General features: G+C 43.1%; 1 protein-coding gene across 1 annotated transcript in view; it reads left to right on the top strand.

Annotated features, from left to right (window-relative positions):
* CNOT11 (CCR4-NOT transcription complex subunit 11) overlaps positions 1–14651 on the top strand; it is a 159229-nt gene extending 144578 nt beyond the window's left edge. Inside the window, exon 7 of the mRNA XM_086934715.1 lies at positions 13903–14651. Within this exon, the coding sequence (XP_086790841.1) occupies positions 13903–14100 (198 nt within the window). The 3' untranslated portion in view covers positions 14101–14651. The remainder of the gene's footprint in view (positions 1–13902) is intronic.
* Positions 14652–20169: the final 5518 nt, after the last annotated feature.

The following is a 20169-nucleotide window of genomic DNA, read 5'->3' as shown; positions in this document are numbered from 1 at the left end:
GCGGGCGCTGTTGAAAAAACCCAACCTGGACCCTGATGATCACTCCAGCTACCGCCCCATCTCACTCCTCCCTTGGGCTAGCAAGGTGCTGGAGAAATATATAAACGCCCAGTTGGTCCAGTTCCTAGAGAACCACTCCCTATTACATACGTCCCAGACAGGCTTCAGACCAAAGCATGGGACTGAAACCGCCTTATTAGCAGTCAGCGAAGAATCTCGAAGGATACTGGATCAGGGAGGATCAGTGGCAGTGATCCTCCTTGATCTAAGTGCCGCCTTCGATACGGTCAGCTATGCCACCTTGCTGAACCGTCTCTATGACATCGGAGTTTCGGGTGATGCATTAAGGTGGTTCAACTCCTTCCTGTCTGACAGATCTTTTCAGATCTTCGACGGCGATACTATGTCATCCAGCAAACCTCTCAGCTGCGGAGTACCGCAGGGCTCTTCCCTGAGCCCTGTGCTATTTAATGTATACATGAAACCACTGGCTGGGGTAGTCGAACCGTACGGCATTAAAATCGTGTCGTACGCCGACGACACTCAGCTAGTGGTTTCACTGGCCCAAGAGAACAACAGGCAATCCCCGGCAGGCCTGCTGAAATGTTTAGAGGACGTCAAAGAGTGGATGACCAACTCCTCCCTCAAATTGAACGGAGAAAAAACAGAGCTCATGCTCCTAGGACCAGCCCCGCCAGTACCTTTCACTTCCTTGTGGCCCTGCGGTTTGGGCGCCCCCCCCACCCCCAAGGAAAGTGTTAAGAGCCTGGGAGTATGGTTAGACAAAAAGCTCTCCTTCTCCACCCAGGCTACCAAGTTGTCCGCCACCTGTTTTGGCCTTCTGAGAACCTTGAGGAAGGTCCTCCCACTTCTGCCTCTAGAGGCCAAAAAAGTGGCAGTACAAGGCCTCATCCAGTCCCGCCTGGACTCAAACAATGCTTTATACGTAGGGGCCCCCGAGATGACCCTCCGGAAGCTGCAGGTGGTACAAAACTGCGCTGCACGTACCTTACTTCAGATTCCGCGAACCCAGTCAGCCAAACCTGGACTGAAAAGCCTGCACTGGCTGCCAGTGAGGCAAAGAGTGGCATTTAAGGCGCTGTGTATTGCGCATCGGGCCTTTTGGAAAACGGGATCAGCAATTAATAACAACCTTGTCATCCCCTCCCACCCAAACAGGAACCTTCGGTCTACGGAGGCTTTCCTGGCAGTTGTTCCTAGAGTGAAGAGAGCCAGGACCGGGGGTAGGTTATTCTCGTTGAACACCGCCAAGCTCTGGAATGCCCTCCCCCTCTCACTTCGGTCCAACCCTGACCTGCTCTCATTCCGGAGAAAGCTGAAAACACTACTGTTCGCCAAACCCTCCTAGTCCTATTCTCCCCTGCTCCGCCACATCTCTGCTTCAACTCAGCGCTTGGACGCCCGTGGGCAGCAACCGCGCTTAACAAATTTATTTTCATTTCATTCATTTCATTTCAGGTTCGAAACAGCCCATGCACCTGACAGACAATTCCCAAATTAAGAAGGGATACTCCTGGATGCCACCCTTTGAGCAGGCACTGTGAGTTTTCCTCTGTGTTTGTTCAGTGATGTGGCAGAAAGAGCAGAGAGATACTAACCGAGATCAGAGGTAGTCCACAGTTACTAGCATTGCTACCTGCCAAAAGGCATCTGTAACAAACATCGAATTCAGTTTGCCTCACCTCTTAAAAAGGTAGTCTACAGTTACTAACATTGCTACCTGTCAGAAGGCATCTCTAGAAAACATCGAATTCAGTTTGCCTCACCTATTAAGTCGTAGCGGTCCGCCTTCCCGGTCTCCCTGGTATCCCGAGTAACATCAAATGCTACTATTGCACGCTGTATTTATATCCGGCGTGACTTCAATTATACTTATTAACAAGTTGCAGCTGAGACTCGTCGAGTGACAGTTACCACCCGGTCTCGCCATCTTAGTAGTTTTTTAATAGTAGTTTTCATGGTGTTCAAAATAGAAGACGGACTAAAACCTACACAAGACGGGGACCTAGATATCAATGTTTCTCCGGTTTTCCAGCCTATTATTCTATTATGAATATCATTTATTACAACTTCCCATGGGCATCACATCAATTTATCCATGGATTTAGATGATTGTGTGTCCATCTTCGATAAATATTTCTCATGCCCATTCGTGCTAAAAAACGTCCGCCATTTTTGTAGTTTTCTGATGAGCCTGGTTCTAGTATATAGAACAAAGAGTATAATAGAAACGGACTCAAGTGTCCATAAACGGAGAACCTGATTATCAATTTTTCTCCTACTGGAACCTTTTATTGTGTTTCTTAAATGCCCATAAGCATCGCGGACATTTATCACAATCAATAAATGATTATGTATCCCTATCCAATTAATCCATGCTTTACAGAATCTATTTCGCTTTTAATTATATCCGCCATTGCTGTAGTTTCTAATAGTTCTAGTATTAGTTTCTAAACCTCACTAGCTTGCCCTAGGGCCTCATGATGGAAATAACATCTTCCAATTATTAATACATTTTCGACGATTTAACAACCACAAAAATAACATAACAGTGGAGTTTGTACAACAGACTTTCGGTTTTTACAATGATAGCGAATTTTTTCTGTAATGCTCCAATAATATCATAATTCTCCTTGATCGACATCAATTGCATCCCACATTTTTACAGGGTACGATATTCATGGTGATAGTCATCAAGATTGTTCCATTGGCATACTATCATTCTGAGTTACACTTCATAAAACAGACTTGATGCTATGACTCTAGATTAGTACTTGTGGGTACATACATCCCCGTTCTTTTATGTTACACTTTTTATCATTAGCATACTATCATTCTAAGTTACACTTCTTAAAACAGACTTAATGCTATGATTCATCAAGTCTGTTTTATGAAGTGTAACTCAGAATGATAGTATGCCAATGGAACCTCTTGTATGGTCAAGTTGTGTTTTCCTCTGTAGGGCAGTTCTTTGATTATCTCAGCAAGTGTAAAAAAAACTTCATTGAACAGCCAATTGTTTCTTTGCAGTGTTTTTTTTTCTTGTTTTTTTTGTTTCTTTCGAAACAGCCACATAGCTTCTCCAGTTGTTTGGATACTGTTCTTAAGAAAAATAGGGTGCAAGTACTCTGACTCAAAGAATGTGTTCAATAGTGCCATCATTTGATTGATAAAGACGACAACGTTTGTTTGATCTCAGATGATGATCACATTTCTTCAGATTGGGGTAAAGGGATTTTTAGTAACCTAAACCATGGGAAAGATCTTGTTTGTGAAATTTTGTACTCAAAATATTATTTTTTTCCTGTATAGATTTGTATAATACGCCAATTTAGTTCAGTCCAAAACAAACTAAGCAGTCAAAATAGTTTTCTTGATTCATTTTTTGCTCAGACTTAACAATATTTAAATGTATGGTCATTGACAGTAATTTGTACTCGTCTAGCAGTGTGATAAATCTTGGGATATTTAAAGGCTACTTCTCGGTGGACATTAATTCCTTTAAAAACATTTTTTAATGTATTTTCATTGGGATTTATACAGTCACAAAAGTAGGTAAAGATGTTAGTATGGTTTGAAGCAATCAACAATTGAAGGCCCAGTTCTAATCTTAGAAGGCTGTGGGGCGTGGAGACTCCAGAGTATGCTACGGAGTTTTCATAAACCAATTTTCTAGTTTTCCCTGAGCTTGTTCTTTCAAGGGTAAGGCTCCATAAGAGCAGTGATAGTGATTCTAGAACTTATCTTTGTCACTGTATGGCACCGCTTCTATTAAGTATAATTCTCGCATTAAAAGTATACCTGCCCTGCTGAACCAGTTGCAGTCCAAGTACAACACCTGTGCTGTCAAGATTTAATCCAGCCCCAAGTTTATCGTGGCTGCTTAGAAGTAAACTCATTCTTCACCATTATTTATATATCAGCCCTACAAAGAAATGTACTTTTTCTCTGTAAAGGTATGGACGTCCTTATGATTATACAGTAGTTCTCTGAGCCTGTCATGGCAATTCAGGCCTAAGTTAGCACTGTATCTGCTAAAAAATATTGAGCTGTATGTTACTAAAAGCTTCTTCAGAATGTTTAAATTAAGAGACACAGGATGACAAACAATCCACCTAGCTTTCATTCCCAACTTTTTCAAATTGATCTTACAACTGATAACTTCCATAATGTAATATTTTAAACAACTGATTTCCTTTTTATATAATTATTTAAACTTCGTTACACTGAAAGTGGACATTGGAAATCAAGGAGATGAGACATTGAAGGAGAATAATTTGCCACAGTAATTCAGAGTTGAAGGGAAAGATACAGTGAGCTGAGATATTGAAGCTTTCAGCCTTTATCTATCCGTATCAGCCTGACTCGATTGTAGGGTGCAGCATCTGAGAAGTACAGGAACCTCTCCAACAAACTGCTAAGCTACTCTGTCAGGTCAATTGTACTTGGAGAAGGATTTTCGTATCACTTCCTAGAAAGCACCATTTCTAGGGAACATTCTAGACATTAAACCCCAAAAGCGTTTGTGAGGTGAGATTCTTTCTTGTTTCACAGTTGTCCTCGATTCATCAGTGACTGCTTTGAGAAAAGTCTACTTTCAACTTCGTAATTCCATTCATAGGAGAAAGTTCACAAGCATGCCTCTTTTTCACCAGTAGCCTTAGATCCTGGTTAATTCGAAAGGTAAAATTCAAGTCAGAGGACTGGGTCCAGAAAGCTATCTTCTCAAACAAGTGACACCAGATCATCGTTTGTGTAAAAATGAGTTTGTGATATACAAAATGTTTATTTTAACCTATAGATGGAATTGCTGGCACGTAAAATAAAACCAAAAGATTGGCACTATTTCAGTTGAGAGAAACTGTAAGGTGTGATAGGTGGGTTTTTTAATTTGTTTTTTTTAGATCTACAAGAAGCAGTGAACACTTAAACCTACAAGTTGTGCATTTTCTTCAACCATTTACTAAAAGCTGACCACTCGATTCGATTCAAATAACTTTATTTCGATTCCACAAGGAAATCATAAAAGTATACATCAATTTAAAAACAAAACAGTTGATCTACCATAAAATCACAATACATGTTTGCAGGATTCTAAAATAAAACCACAGTACAAGCTTAAAACTAATTACCTTGAACATTCAATATCTATTTCTGATCACCAGAGCTGATCTAATAAAATTCAATACAGCATTACAGGTGTTTGCAGTTGACAGAGATAACAAAAATTCATAAGCTTCTTTGTAATAACACGTTCCAAGAGATAATCGTAATGGTCTGATAAAGGTGTTTCTTGGGACCTTATACAAAGTACAAAAGAGAAAAAGGTGGAGAGTATTTTGCGAAACCTTATTATTACAAGGGCAACAAGGTAACTTCTCCCACCAACCCCCCTGCTTTGGAAAAGCAAAGAGGAAGTGTAAAGTGCCAAGGCGAAATCTTGTAAGATAAAAACGCCATTGCATGTTCATAATATATGACAAATAAAAGGGTCGAATTAGCCTTCCCCGTACACGTGATACATAATCATTTGTCTTTAAAGAACCCAGATTAACACTATAGGCATTTTTAATAATTTCCTTAGCATCCTTACTAAGCATGTCAGGATTTATAAACATATTTCCCAACCCTATCTTATAGAAGGTCTCCCTGACATATCGTAGCCATGGGATTTCCCTGTAATGCTCAAGTTTAAGGCAATCTTGGAGGATATCTTTAGTTAATTTCAGTTCATCAGATTGCCAAACTTTAGACCATAATATTAAAGGTGCAACGTGAATAATATCGCTTCCAAACTCAATTCCAGCCTCTCCGTGGCAGAATATGTTCGATGTGCCCGATGGGACAGATAGTAAGCGTTTTAGAAACTTATTCTCCATAATCTGTATTTTTTCACAGTTTTGTGACCCCCAAACACCAGCACCATAGGTCAGAGCAGAAACACATTTAGCATTATATAAAGATGTTATTTCAGCTATACGTCGTTGTCCTAATTTACTAGCAAAGCGAAAGAGAGCTTCAGTTGACTGTGTAACCTTTTGAACCCGGGCTGACAACAAAGGTTCCCAGTTCAATTTTTTGTTAAACAGGTTTCCCAGATAATTGAAGTTATCAACTTTCTCTATATTGGAATTACTCACCCTGTATTTGCGAATTTTTACATTTTTCGAGCCGCAAGTCATGGCAAAAGATTTAGTAAAGTTGACCCCTAGATCTAGTTTTCCCATAAACATATCAAAAGCATTCAGACAGATCTGCATGCTATTGGGAGTAAGGGACATTAGGACAGTGTCATCTGCATATGACAACATTGGAATTCTTTTACCGTTTATCTTCGGAAAGTCAGCACCAGTTTCTAATAGAAAGCCCTCTAAACCATTCGTATAGACCAAAAATAGAAAAGGGGCTAAAATACATCCCTGTTGGATGCCTTCGGTGGATAATATAGGTCTTCTTTTCTCTCCTCCAGGGCCATATCTAATTCTGACCATTGTGGCAGTGTGCAACCTGCGGAGCAAAGTAACCAAAGGCTCCTCGAACCCCATAGAGTCCATCATACGCCACAATTTATCCCTGCATACCGTATCAAAGGCACTGGACAAGTCCATGAATGCCAAGTGGATAGAACTATTCTTGGCACCCATGTACTTGCCCATAATCAGTGCTAGATTCAAGCACTGCTCAGTAGTTCCTTTCCCCCTCCTAAAACCATATTGGGATTCTACAATAACCCCAGCCGACTCTGCCCAGGTTTCCAGACGCTCCAATATTACCCTACCCATTAACTTGCATGACGCGTCAATTAATGATATTGGCCTATAGCAACGTGGGTCAGACTTGTCACCCTTTTTGAAGAAAGGCACCAAAACTGCCTCTTTCCAGGAGGTCGGAATGGGCCCCAGCACTAATGCCTTAAAAACATTCAGAAGTAATGGGGACCAGACCTCCAGATTATGTTTAAAAAGGTCTAAGGGTACTGCATCAGGGCCAGGGGCTTTTAAAGCCGCCCCTTTAGTCAAAGCTAGCTCCACTTCCGAGAGCGTTAATGAGTCACTAAGTATCTTTGCTGATTCCATGTTAACATTACCATATTCATCCTCTCCCGTGGTAGCAGTCTGTAGTTTCTCCTTGGGATTGAAGATTTTACTATAATGAGCTACCCAGGAGTCTTCAAGTATATGTACTCGAATGGTATTTTCTTCCCCTGTTTTTAAAAAAGGCCTATTTATTATTTCCCAAAAAAGTCTATTATCCCTTAGATCAACCGCTTTATCCAGGTCTTCCCATGCTTTGGTCCTCAAATCATTTTTCCTCTTTCTAATTGCCTCCCTATATCTTTTTCTAGCCAAAATAATCATGTCTCTATCTCGTGGGTCATGGCGTAATGCCTTAGTTAGGTTTGTTTGAGCTGAAGAACATTCAGCATCAAACCATTTAGGCCCTCGATGTTGATTCCTCCCCCCTATCTTTACAAGAAGATGAGTAGCCACATTACCCATTAATATTTCGAAACTCTTAATTATGTGGTCTGGATCAGAATTAGGTGACAGGCAAGTTTCTATCTGAACCGCGTTTTCCATAAAAATATCCATTTCCAATTGCCTAACAGGTACTTTGTTCCACCTTAAAGTGAGACCCTGATTCTGACTGTATACTATAGGTTGTTCCGGACACAGTTTTCTTTCAAGAGCCATGTTAAAACTCAGAATTAGGGGATTATGGTCGCTAGCTAGGTTCGCCTCAATTTTAAAGTCTTTCAAGAAATGGAAAAACCCCTTAGATACCATTGCAAAATCGATTGTACTCGTTCTGCCCCCTGTGCCTTGAAAGGTAGGTATATTCACAGTACCTGAAAAACTGGGCATATCCAGGATACATAAATCATTGTTCATGATAATACTGTTTAGAGCCTCCCCTTGTTTAGTATGGGTAAAATGGGCCATAGGTTGGTCATTTAGATCCATCAGACCACACACCCTGGACCCACTAAACTTACATAACTCGCAGTAAAAATCACCTAACCATATGATGGAGAGAGGGAAAACCCTATTTGTCACCTTAACAATCTCTTCCTGTAGGTTATCAATAATTATGGTTTCATGGGAATCAAAGATAATATAGTACCAATTAATAAGAAGAATAGTTTCAGGAAATAAATCCTTAATGATAAGTAATTGGTACCAAGGTGATTCCACCACTCTGTAGACCTATCTTAGATTATGCTTTACAGAGATCGCTGTCATAAGCCCACCCTTAGCTCGCCCTAATTGCGATGGTATTGCAGGAACATTAAACATTTGAAAACCATCTAGGCTCTGGTCCACAGTGCTCCATGTCTCCTGTAAGCAGACTATGTCAAAGGAATCTACGTATTCTACCCAAACCGGATCCTCCAATCTTTGCCCAAGGCCCGCAATATTCCAAGAAATTATACGGAAATAGCTAACCTCCTCCAGATTACCCTCTTTTACCAGTTGTGTTTTAGTTATAGAATGGGCTAGCTCACACCCCATTACAATATTTCTTGTACCATTAGTTCCCACATCAACAACCTCATGAGTATTTATTTCATTATTTCCCACATCAACATCATCCTGAGTATTTATAACTCTAAGAGTACATGTGCTATCCCCACACCATTGATCTAAATGAGAGTTTACATTTGATTTATACAAAAGTCCCATACTCCCTTGAACAGCATCATTCCCATCACTTCCATAGTTTACAAGATCATTGATTTCTTCAAAGTGGGTTTGAAAATTTTCACTAGCCCAAAAATTCTCTACACGATTGATATTATCATTGGTTGTTATTTTCATTTCACTGCAGAGAGTAAAATGGTGATGGGATGACACCAACATAGGCACCAACACAGGGTCAGAGCTGATTTGCATATCGCCATTGTCTAACCCAGGGTGGTGTGGAGTGCAAAAAAACGATGGATTTAGGCCCAGATCTTTTGACTGGGGGAATGTGTGACATTGATCCACATTCGGTCCATCACTTGTTGTTTTTGCAATTGCCGCCCTAAGTGTGCTGGGGATGCCCAGACGTGGGTCCCAGGCACTCCACACCACTTGGAGTCAAGCTAGCCGGGCTGATGAGAGGTGCTACCTCGAAACCGGTCCGGTCCTCGGATGCTTGATTCCGTTCTGGGAAGGACATGGCTTTTGTAGTTCGGACTGGACTGTTCCCATGGGGCAACAGGGTCAGAGCTGATTTGCATATCGCCATTGTCTAACCCAGGGTGGTGTGGAGTGCAAAAAAACGATGGATTTAGGCCCAGATCTTTTGACTGGGGGAATGTGTGACATTGATCCACATTCGGTCCATCACTTGTTGTTTTTGCAATTGCCGCCCTAAGTGCGCTGGGGATGCCCAGACGTGGGTCCCAGGCACTCCACACCACTTGGAGTCAAGCTAGCCGGGCTGATGAGGTGTTACCTCGAGTCCGGTCCTCGGATGCTTGATTCCGTTCTGGGAAGGACATGGCTTTTGTAGTTCGGACTGGACTGTTCCCATGGGGCAACAGGGCCAGAGCTGATTTGCATATCGCCATTGTCTAACCCAGGGTGGTGTGAAGTGCAAAAAAACGATGGATTTAGGCCCAGATCTTTTGACTGGGGGAATGTGTGACATTGATCCACATTCGGTCCATCACTTGTTGTTTTTGCAATTGCCGCCCTAAGTGCGCTGGGGATGCCCAGACGTGGGTCCCAGGCACTCCACACCACTTGGAGTCAAGCTAGCCGGGCTGATGAGAGGTGTTACCTCGAAACCGGTCCGGTCCTCGGATGCTTGATTCCGTTCTGGGAAGGACATGGCTTTTGTAGTTCGGACTGGACTGTTCCCATGGGGCAACAGGGTCAGAGCTGATTTGCATATCGCCATTGTCTAACCCAGGGTGGTGTGGAGTGCAAAAAAACGATGGATTTAGGCCCAGATCTTTTGACTGGGGGAATGTGTGACATTGATCCACATTCGGTCCATCACTTGTTGTTTTTGCAATTGCCGCCCTAAGTGCGCTGGGGATGCCCAGACGTGGGTCCCAGGCACTCCACACCACTTGGAGTCAAGCTAGCCGGGCTGATGAGAGGTGCTACCTCGAAACCGGTCCGGTCCTCAGATGCTTGATTCCGTTCTGGGAAGGACATGGCTTTTGTAGTTCGGACTGGACTGTTCCCATGGGGCAACAGGGTCAGAGCTGATTTGCATATCGCCATTGTCTAACCCAGGGTGGTGTGGAGTGCAAAAAAACGATGGATTTAGGCCCAGATCTTTTGACTGGGGGAATGTGTGACATTGATCCACATTCGGTCCATCACTTGTTGTTTTTGCAACCAACATAGGCATAGCATCCTCAACCGGAGAAGAAAAAGTAGACTTATTGTTCCGGGGTGATATGTTTTGTTGTGAAATTGGATTCAGGCAGTCATTTAAATTCATTGGAGTCAGCGGATGGAACATATTTGATAATGGAATGTTCCAAAAGTCCTTCGGATTTGTAGGATGGTAATTATTTGACCTAGGGTACATATTAGGGTGATTTACCAAAGGGAAAAAGTTAACATTTCTATTAGGGTAGGTAGAGTTAGGTTTATTTCTAAGTTGTTGTTTCTGATGGTAAGGGAAGTCCAAACCATATCTATACCGGGGATTATTTGAAGAAGAAAGCATCATATTTTCCGGATAGAAATATGTCAGATTCCGTGTTGACACTCCTCCATCATTACTACCCACAAACCAATCGCTTATATAGGATACCACCCTATGATCCCTAAAATTGACTATGATCAAATCACCCTCTATATCCTTAGGACGAATGCCGACCCATTGACACCTTCTAACTGAGACAATGTCTCCATTCAAATGTACAGGTAGTGGCCTATTCAGACGCAACCAGTGAATCACTTTGTTTTTTAAACTAATATTCGATTCCACAGTTCCCTCCGGGACAGCAGGAACGCCTGTTAAAATAATGACAAAATCAAAAGACTCCGGCGGCAAATCTACTGTATCTTTATAATGTAATTTACCTCTGTTAGGATAATTTGTTTGGGAAGAAGGTATTTTATTGATTTGAACAGGCTTCGCAACCACAGAAGAAGTCTTTTCTTTACTTGTGGTTTTCGAGGCTGTAGGCACAGGTATGCCTGATGCCGTAGTGGGGTTTTTATTAGCAGGTACATTATTTGGTTTCTTAGGGGAATTATGTTGTCTGATTTGATTATTTGTGGTTTTGTTTTCAGTAACGGTAACTGGGGTGGTTAAAGTTGGGTTCTCTGGGGGCGTAGGCTGGGGAAAAAGGCAATCTAGTTTTTTATCCAGCCTTTTAAGCCTTTCGGCAAGAGGAAGAATAAGAGCCTTTAAGAGTTTTTCAACAGCATCCAGAAGCCCATCATTAGGAGTGATTTTATGTCCCATATCTACATTCCTTTGTATTACTTCTGTCTCCTCTGTAAGTTTTTCCCCCACATCCTCTGACAGGGTTTCTTTGGGGGCTGTTACCTGTGGCGGCTTCCACAGGTTGGCAGACCCACTTTTATTTTTCCCTCCCTTCTTCCGTCTCTTCCTAGCTGGGGAAGATACACCACCTTTAGACTTTTGGTCATCATGTGCACTAGTTGTTGTAATAATAGGCTGGGAAGCAAGCAACGTGATGACCTCAGTTTGTATCTTCAGGGGGGGAGGTAAGACATTACTATTGGAGTGGGGAACAGTCTCCAAGGGCAGATGGGTATTAAGATCTATAAGGTTATTTGATATTACCGTGGACAAGTCACTTGGACCTTCCACCGCCATATCCAAAACCCCCAGCGATGGCGGTCTTTCCTGAAAAATTAGAGGTATACTATCTGTGTTAAATAACTCCGCATCCATCTCAGCCTGTTCTGAGGTGCATACAGGAAACTTCGCTTTGCTAGGGGGAGGAACCTGCCTCTTAAGAATCTCAATTGAGAGGCGTCGTTCGGCCCTCCTTTCCGCTAGAGCTAACTCTCGGTCAATATCCTTAGTTGCTTTAGCAAAATATTTATCAAGGGGGCCGAGTATAGAAATACTCACACGATCAGGGAGGGAATTAGGAGTCGGACTAGACATTTTTAGGATAAGTATATGATAAAATTTATAAGGAATGTCAGTGCTTAGGCAACATTAACCAATAAGGGTAACAAACAAACAGCCTCGTATATTAATAATAACAAATAAACCTAAAAATAGGTGAGGGTATCAACCCAATGTTAAATCATGATTACAAGGCCACACCCAATGGTAGACTTATCAGGGGGGGGCCCAGCCCGGCCTCCTCCGGCCCCTGACGGCCACAGACGGTCCCGCCCTTGTCCTGGGCTTCTCCCGGGACGCTCCCGCGCCACGGGGGTAGACCTTCTCTTAAATAAATACGTGTACCAATAGAGTACAAGCGGGGCGTGGTGGGCAGGGAGAGTGGCCAGGTAACGTGAGGCGCGGGTTGCCGAGGCTTCTGGTCCTTGAAGTCCGGCCCCACTCGCTTGCAGCCCTGGCCAAAACACGCTTTGCAGAGATACACAGTCCAGGCCTTCCAGGTGGTGAAGAAACGCAGCGGGAACCGCGAAGCGGGTACCGCAAGTTGTAATGAAAAGATAAGGGTCTATGAGCGCCCTCGGTAGCAGCAGTTCGAATCAGCAGGATGTCCCAGGGCGTTTCCTCCTCCCCAGCCTTTTAAGTGTGCAGGCGGGGCGTGGTGGACAGGGAGAGCGGCCAGGTAACGTGAGGCGCGGGTTGCCGAGGCTTCTGGTCCTTGAAGTCCGGCCCCACTCGCTCGCAGCCTTGGCCAAAACACGCTTTGCAGAGATACACAGTCCAGGCCTTTACGCAGCGGTACCCGCGAAGCGGGTACCGCAAGTTGTAATGAAAAGATAAGGGTCTATGAGCGCCCTCAGTAGCAGCAGTTCGAATCAGCAGGATGTCACTCTGCAATGGTTGTATTTTTACCCCTGCTGGGACTAGGAGGACTTTGTGTTAAAGGTGGGAAGGGAAGGGAAGGAAAGGAAGATACCCAGAATCGGAGAGTGGTGGGCAAAGGAGTTTTTGCATGGGGCAAAACTAGTTTTCCTATGTACTAACTAAACCAAAGTAAAATGTTATAAATGCGTTGTACTCCATTTACCCATTAGGAATTGCACACTTGCTGCATTTCTGAACATGTAAATGTTCACACGTCGGAGTACTGCTGTAAAGCTGAGGCATCTTCAGTATCCCAGGAGTAATCCTGGTAATTAAAAAAAAAAAAAAAAATGCTCCAAACAAAGGAGTCTCCCTACTGCAGTAACGTTCTGATTTTCTTGTAAATCATAGAAAAATCCTTGCAGCAGTCATGCAACAGAAATAATGGTTTAATAGGGATAGAAAAGAAAGTTGAAAAACGCAAATAGATGCAGGAGGAGTAAAGTCAGCCCGAATACCTATAAAACATTTCAAATCCTGAGGCTGATTTTGGATGTAGGATTACCATTGGTTTGGCATAATTGGAAATGATTCAAACATGTAAAAGCAATTATGTTGCTTAGGGATCTGGGTGTATTATTGGTCTGCTGCAGCATTCATGAGAATCATTGGTCTTGACGTTAAATAAAGGACTATGTTGGCACAAACCGTTTAGTACAATTCTATTAGTTGTAGGTAGTCCTAACCCAGAACCTGTACCTCTTCAGTCATAGTAAAGCTTTCAGCATTTCCCAAGCTCTCCCTGATGGAATTGAACAGTGTAGATACTGCAGAAGTCCTATTTTCTTTCTTACTCTTTGTTGCGCGTCCAAGCCTGAAACCAAATATTTTTCTATCCATGTCTCTGCGTTTTAAATGTTCTATATAGCTAACAGGATCTCATTTTCTTTTTTACAGAACCGATTGGTGCGTCTTGTTTGTGTCTTTCTCCAGTCGTTAATCCGGAACAAAATCATTAATGTACAGGACTTGTTCATAGAGGTGCAAGCCTTTTGCATTGAGTTCAGCCGGATAAGGGAAGCAGCTGGACTTTTCAGGTTACTGAAGACGTTGGACACTGGGGAAACCCCACCAGAAACTAAGCCTTCAAAATAAACTTACGTTTCTTGTTTTACCACAGGAGAGGATTGTCATCAGAGGATAAAGTTTTGTATATCTCTGGATTTTTTTTTGTAAGTTTTTAATTTTAAAGCCAGTTCTTTGAAACATTTTGCTTAGTTTAACACAGTGTAAACAACATTTTATGCACCTGTTAAAAAACAAAGCAATAAATATTGCTTTTACTTTGAATACCAGACCATTTTAAGACTAATCTACCTTGGATTTTTATCTTGTTCATAACTGGTAAATGGGCTTCTTCCTCGTCAACTCAGTTATGAATGAGTGATTACCATAATTTAGAGCTCTTTGACCTTTAATTCTTATTACTTGAACATGAAAATGAAATTGTTCTGACATGCTATTGTGATGTCATGTAACCCAGTGTAAAGAGCAGCAAATCAAGCCTACCTAGCTTATTGTTGTTTACTATAGAGAAATATAGATTTTTTCTTTTTGTCCAAGCACTACTTAAGTATTTGTTTTAACAGATACATGTCACCAACATATGATAAAATAAAGTATGTAAAGGTAATTCAGTGACCCAATACAATTGGGAATGGCAATCTTTTTTAGCAGAAAAGTTATATGTAGTGACAAAGCCTCTGAATCCCGCATCTTAAATTACTAAAAGCAAAAGTACTAATGTTTGTATTCTTATGCTTGCAATGTTCATAGGCTCTATAATAACCATTTTGTTTGTGAAAAATGTGGCATAACTTGCTTTGTCTTTGGTCCCTAACAAAATTTACTATATGAAACTTACTATTGGTTTTCAATCCTATAGTAACTTTTTGGTTCAGGCCAAAGTTGCTTCAGAAAATTATGTTCCCTTTTAGCGTTTGGATGCAGACACTCTTAGTTGCTGTTGGTATGTTAATGAGGCTCATACCCACCCAGGGCATATTGTAAAAGTGTATCTGGTTTATTTGCGACCATTATGTTGCCGTTAAGGGGGATGCAGTTTCTGTTTTCCTATGTTGCATTCATTGAACTGATAACACTTCAACAGGATATAGTTCCAACAAGGCATATTGGATAACAAAATAATAAGGGCCTTAGATAATGGAAAGAATTTGTGTATCAAAAATATGGTGAAAGAAATATATAGAAGTTGGTTGGAGAGCAGCAACCAAATTTGCATAGTTGGTCGCAAATGGATGAAAGCAGGATAGATTTACTGATCTGTCCAACAGTGAGAGCAAAAGGTGGCAAATCAGCAATGCGTATATTGGTAGTAGCATTATATGTTGAGCTGAGTAAAAGTAGAGTGTGTGTCATAGGATTGAGAGTAAAGTTTTTGCAGGTAAGAGTTGTAACTGAATACATGCTGAACAATAACCATGTCAAATACAAAGCAATACATTTAGTTTGGGGATAGACTGAGTAAGAAGAGTCAAACTAGGCCCACTGTGGAGTTACCTAATGGATCAAGCAGTTATAGGAGCATGTTTTTCAGAAGGGATTTGAAATTGAAAAGAAGGGTCATTCTTGCTTTGAAGAAAGACATTTGAGATTTTGTTGAGATGCTGGAGGAGTATCTGTGAGGTATGGTTTCTCATCAAGATTTCTCTCTCCAGAATCTTCATTTTTGGAATATTCCCCAGGCGTCAGACTGGATATGGAAAACTTTTTGATAGTCTGCTGCGATCGACTGGATTCTCAGTCCTCGTTCACGTTCAGTCCTCCCTGATGGTCATGCCATTCTATGGGATGTGACTCGCATGCTTGGAGACCAGGCTAACTCGACCTTTGAATGCTTCAAGAAGAGTAGGGCAACTTCTCACTTTCTGGGCCTCTCTGCTCAGCCTCCATAATTCCACCGTTCCTTTCATTGCTTTGGCGGAGGTATCCCTTACCACCAGCCCATCCTACTACAGCAGTTTTGCTTGAGAGGTAGAGGTGCTCACCTCGCCCAAGTTTAGCGTGCCGCTCAGTCCCCCACAGCCCCCTTTGGCAAGCAATCACATTGGACAGGTGGGTCCCGCAGACTGTTTGCAAAGGGTATGGCTTATCCTTCCTTCCTTCCTTCCTTGTCGCATCTTCCACTGTTCACTCAGTGATTGACAGAGGACAATCTCTCCCTTTTTGCTACAAGGTGTGCAAGCCCTTTTGGCAAATGGGACTGTTGAGAGGGTGCTAGCACTAGATATCATGCATGGTTATTATTACTGCTACTTTCTGATGCCCTAGAAGGACGTAGGTCTTTGGCCTATTCTAGATCTGCATCCACACCCGCCCCCTCCGCTGTTCCCTAAAAGATACATTCAAAATACTAATTTTTGCCCTGGTCGTGTCTACCCTCGGCACTGGATGGTGGCATTGGACCTGCAGTACACTTATTTCCGCATACCCTTCCTATCACCCTATCAGTGCTACCTGCGGTGGCATAGGAGCATTTGTACTCCACTGTGCTCCACTTTGGTCTCACCAGGGCCCCCTGGGGTTGTTCACGAAAGTGATGGTGATGGTGATGGTGGTGGTCGTGGTGGCATCCAACCTTCGGAGGACAGGGGTGCCAGACTTCTCCCTACCTCAATGACTGGCTGTTGAAGGTGGGCTTGCCTCAGGCAGTCGTCAACCAGCTCCAGACTATGGCGATCCTCTGGTCATTTTTGGGGTTACATAATTGTACCAAAGTCACACCTGAATCCTTCTCAGACGCTCCACTTCATCTGATCGATTCTGGACACTGTTTGTTTTCATGCCTTTTCCATGTTGTGATCTTGATCTTCGGCCTCAGTCCTGGAATTCTGTGACGTCACCTTTGAGGGTGCTGGGACTAATGACCTCCTGCATCCTGTTGGTCGAGCACTTCAGGTAGCTCATGCGGGCTCTGCAGTGAGATCCTGAAGTCCCAGTGGACACAACATCATGTTCAGATTTCGGAAGAGACTGTGCAAGATCTGCAGTGGTGGTACTGGTCCACAATTGGGTCAGCGGCAGACTCTTCTCCCTTCCCCCACCTGGAGCTGATGGTGACCAATGCATCGCTCTGGGCTAGGGCGGCAATCTGGAAGAAAGAGAGATCAGAGGCCTCTGGTCTGTGTTTGAATCACATCTCCATATCAGTCTTTTGGAGCGGAGGGGTTTCCGCTTGGCATTGAAAGCCTTCCTTCAATCCAAGGAAGGGGAGGCTGGTACAGATACTCACTGGCAGGACCACTACCATGCAACAAAGAGGGCTGGGTGGGGTCATGAACTCCCCTGGAAGTGGCTAAACTGCCAAAGAATCTGCCTAGTGTGGAACAACCTAGCGAACTCCCTGAATGCCAAGGTGGACAAACTCAACTGTGGGTGCCTAGAGGATCACAAGATTTGAGATGAAGCCTGAGCGATTGCCAGTGGTTGATCTTAATTCAGCCATTCCATCCATTACTTTGTTGTTTTTGCATTGGTCTCCCTAAGTGCGCCCGGTATGCCCAGATGTGGGCCCCAAGCTCACTGTGCCACTGGAACCAAGCTATACTTGGCTGAAGAGCCCTGACTAGGGCGAAACCAGTCCTAGGTTGCTTGTGTTCAAGTTCAGGGAGGACAAGGCCTGCCAGTAGGAACTGGACTGTTCCCATGAGGAGCAGAGTCGATACTGATTTGCATATGCTCGGTCCAAACTGAGATGGCACGGTGGGCAAAAAATTATGAATTGGGATGCGGCTCTGAGCGATTGCCAATTGCTGAGATTAATTCAAGTATCCCATCCAGCACCTTGTTGTTTTTTTATAGAGGATCACAAGTTGCAGTTACACCCATAGATGGCGCAATGTTGCTTCTGGGAATGGGGAGAACCCTGGCTTTGCTGATAATGTGCAATATTAGCACTTTGTGCATTGTAGTGCCCATGGCATGTCTTACTTGGAGACTCATCCAGTCTTGAGAGGCACTCAGGACTCCTGTACTTCTTTCCTGCTATACCACACCTTTCCTGTAAGCAATGCTTTAGGCACTGGTTATCTGATTAGCATTCGTTATTCAAATCAATGGTTGTGATGATGTTTTTAGGTCTCGCTGAGTCAGCGCATGCGCTGCTCTCCGAGACATTTTGTAAGTGGGTTTTAAAAGTGCTGCTAGCAAAAGCTTGGCCACCAGCTTGCTGTTACGCGCACAAGCGCGCGCGACGTGCACAGCTGCCATTTGCCACTCGCCAGCCTGCTTTCAGTTTTAAAGTTGTGTGCGCTCGCGCCGTCACTTTCAGGGCCGTGCCATCCCGCCCCCCTCTCTTCCTCATTAACACTTTCAGCTTGCGCTTTTACTTTCATGGCTGAATGCCCGCGCACGCACACACGCGATGGATTTTACTTTCGTGGCCAATGCTTGTTTGTTTAGCCTCAGCCTGCGCTTTTACTTTCGCGGCTGAATGCGCTCGCGCACACGCGCGCGATCGTTTTTACTTTTGCAGCCAATGCTTGTTTGTTTAGCCTCAGCTTGCTCTCCAACCCTACACCACCTCCCACCCATTGATGTCTTTCCGGGTTGTTTCGCGGCCTCCGGGACGGATTCTACTTTCTGCTTTTTTGGTAGGTGCGACTTTGTTCACTGTGGTTATGGTCGTCACCCTTTCTTCTTCATCCAGTTGAATTATTTTGCATGATTGTTAAAGTTCCGCCTGGTTCCATTTCTTTCAAGGCACGCAACAAATTTCAAATTTTTTATATATTTGTTGATAGAGCATATTAAATATGCTAAAAATCAGTTACAAAACCTATTTTAAATCTTGATACATTTTCGCCAAACGTGTGGTGCAGACTTAATATTTGCAGAATGCTATTAGAAAGATTTTATTTACTAAGTCCAAAAAATGCTTACATTATGAGGAGCATGCTATTTTAAAAATTGCTCACATAAACTGCAATACACTCAACACGCACCTACGATTGTGTGTGACACACACACAAAAGAGATGAAAATCAAAAAGTCGGCGCAACAAGGTCTCGGCGTCTGCTCCACATCCTGTGATTCTGGGCACACCACTCAACTTCCCGGTGCTTAAAAGATGATTGGGACCTTATGTAAATGCAACTTGTGCTCGTGTAAATCACTTCGCGCTTTATAAAATGGCATAAAAGAAAACATTTTATTTTGGTGTTGACCTTCGAAAACCGTGGGTAGAAACTCCTTGTGCTCACCCTTACCCTCACGATTTCTATGTATTCTTAGTTCCACACAAACTGCTACCTCAGCATTAACACGCTTGCATGTCTGAGCCTCAATCGTTCACGTATTGTGAGATGAGACATGTCCTAGCACACCGAGGCTCTTCGTAATACTGACTACTTATGCTGTACGCACCAGTCACTAAGCACGCCCATATTGAGAGTGTAACTCATTTCATCAACATCAGTATGCTGATAGGCTGTGCAGGCCCCTCAAGACCAGAATCTGTGAGCTACAGGTTGCCCTCTACATTTCACCCCAATGACCTGTTGAGCGATACATTAGCTCATACCAGCGCACCTGTCTAACTTTCCAGTTGATACTTTTTCCTTCTGAGGTAATCCGTTTAGGTTTAAGCATGCTGATGCAGTGCAGCAACTATCTACTAAAACTTTAGGCTACTACGCCACACAAGAACTTCTTGAACCACTTCCTGTTTTAGCACTTCATATTTTAGCCTATGGTGGAATTACAAATTTCCGATGAAAATGCTTGAATACATGACTGCATGCACAAGTGCGCAAATGTACTGTACACAGCAATTTAATTTACCTCAAGGTGAACAAGACAACAACATCAACTGTTGCATGGCTAAACACTTATAAGGTACACGGTTTAACCATGCCACAGCTGTTGATGTTGCACTAAGGATATTGTGCTGCATAACTAAATACTTATAAGGTCCCAAAAGCGAGACCTATTGGCTATGCCAATGCTTGTTTTTAAAGAGCTGCCGTATCTGTTTCTTCCTTTCCCTTTTGTTATCCCCGTACTTATTTAATGTGTACTCCACCTAAGTCACTCCACAGCCGTCTACTATGGCTCCTTCCCACCAAATCGTGTTCGTAGTTGCCATCCTTCAGCATAGCGTGAGTGAGCTACAGGCTCTGTATTCATCCACCATATACGATCTTC

The sequence above is a fragment of the Lissotriton vulgaris genome, chromosome 8, assembly GCF_964263255.1.
Source record: "Lissotriton vulgaris chromosome 8, aLisVul1.2, whole genome shotgun sequence".
NCBI classification, from domain to species: Eukaryota; Metazoa; Chordata; class Amphibia; order Caudata; family Salamandridae; genus Lissotriton; species Lissotriton vulgaris.
The sequence above is the reverse complement of the archived record's forward strand: the minus strand, read 5'-3'. Positions and strand labels throughout refer to the sequence as shown.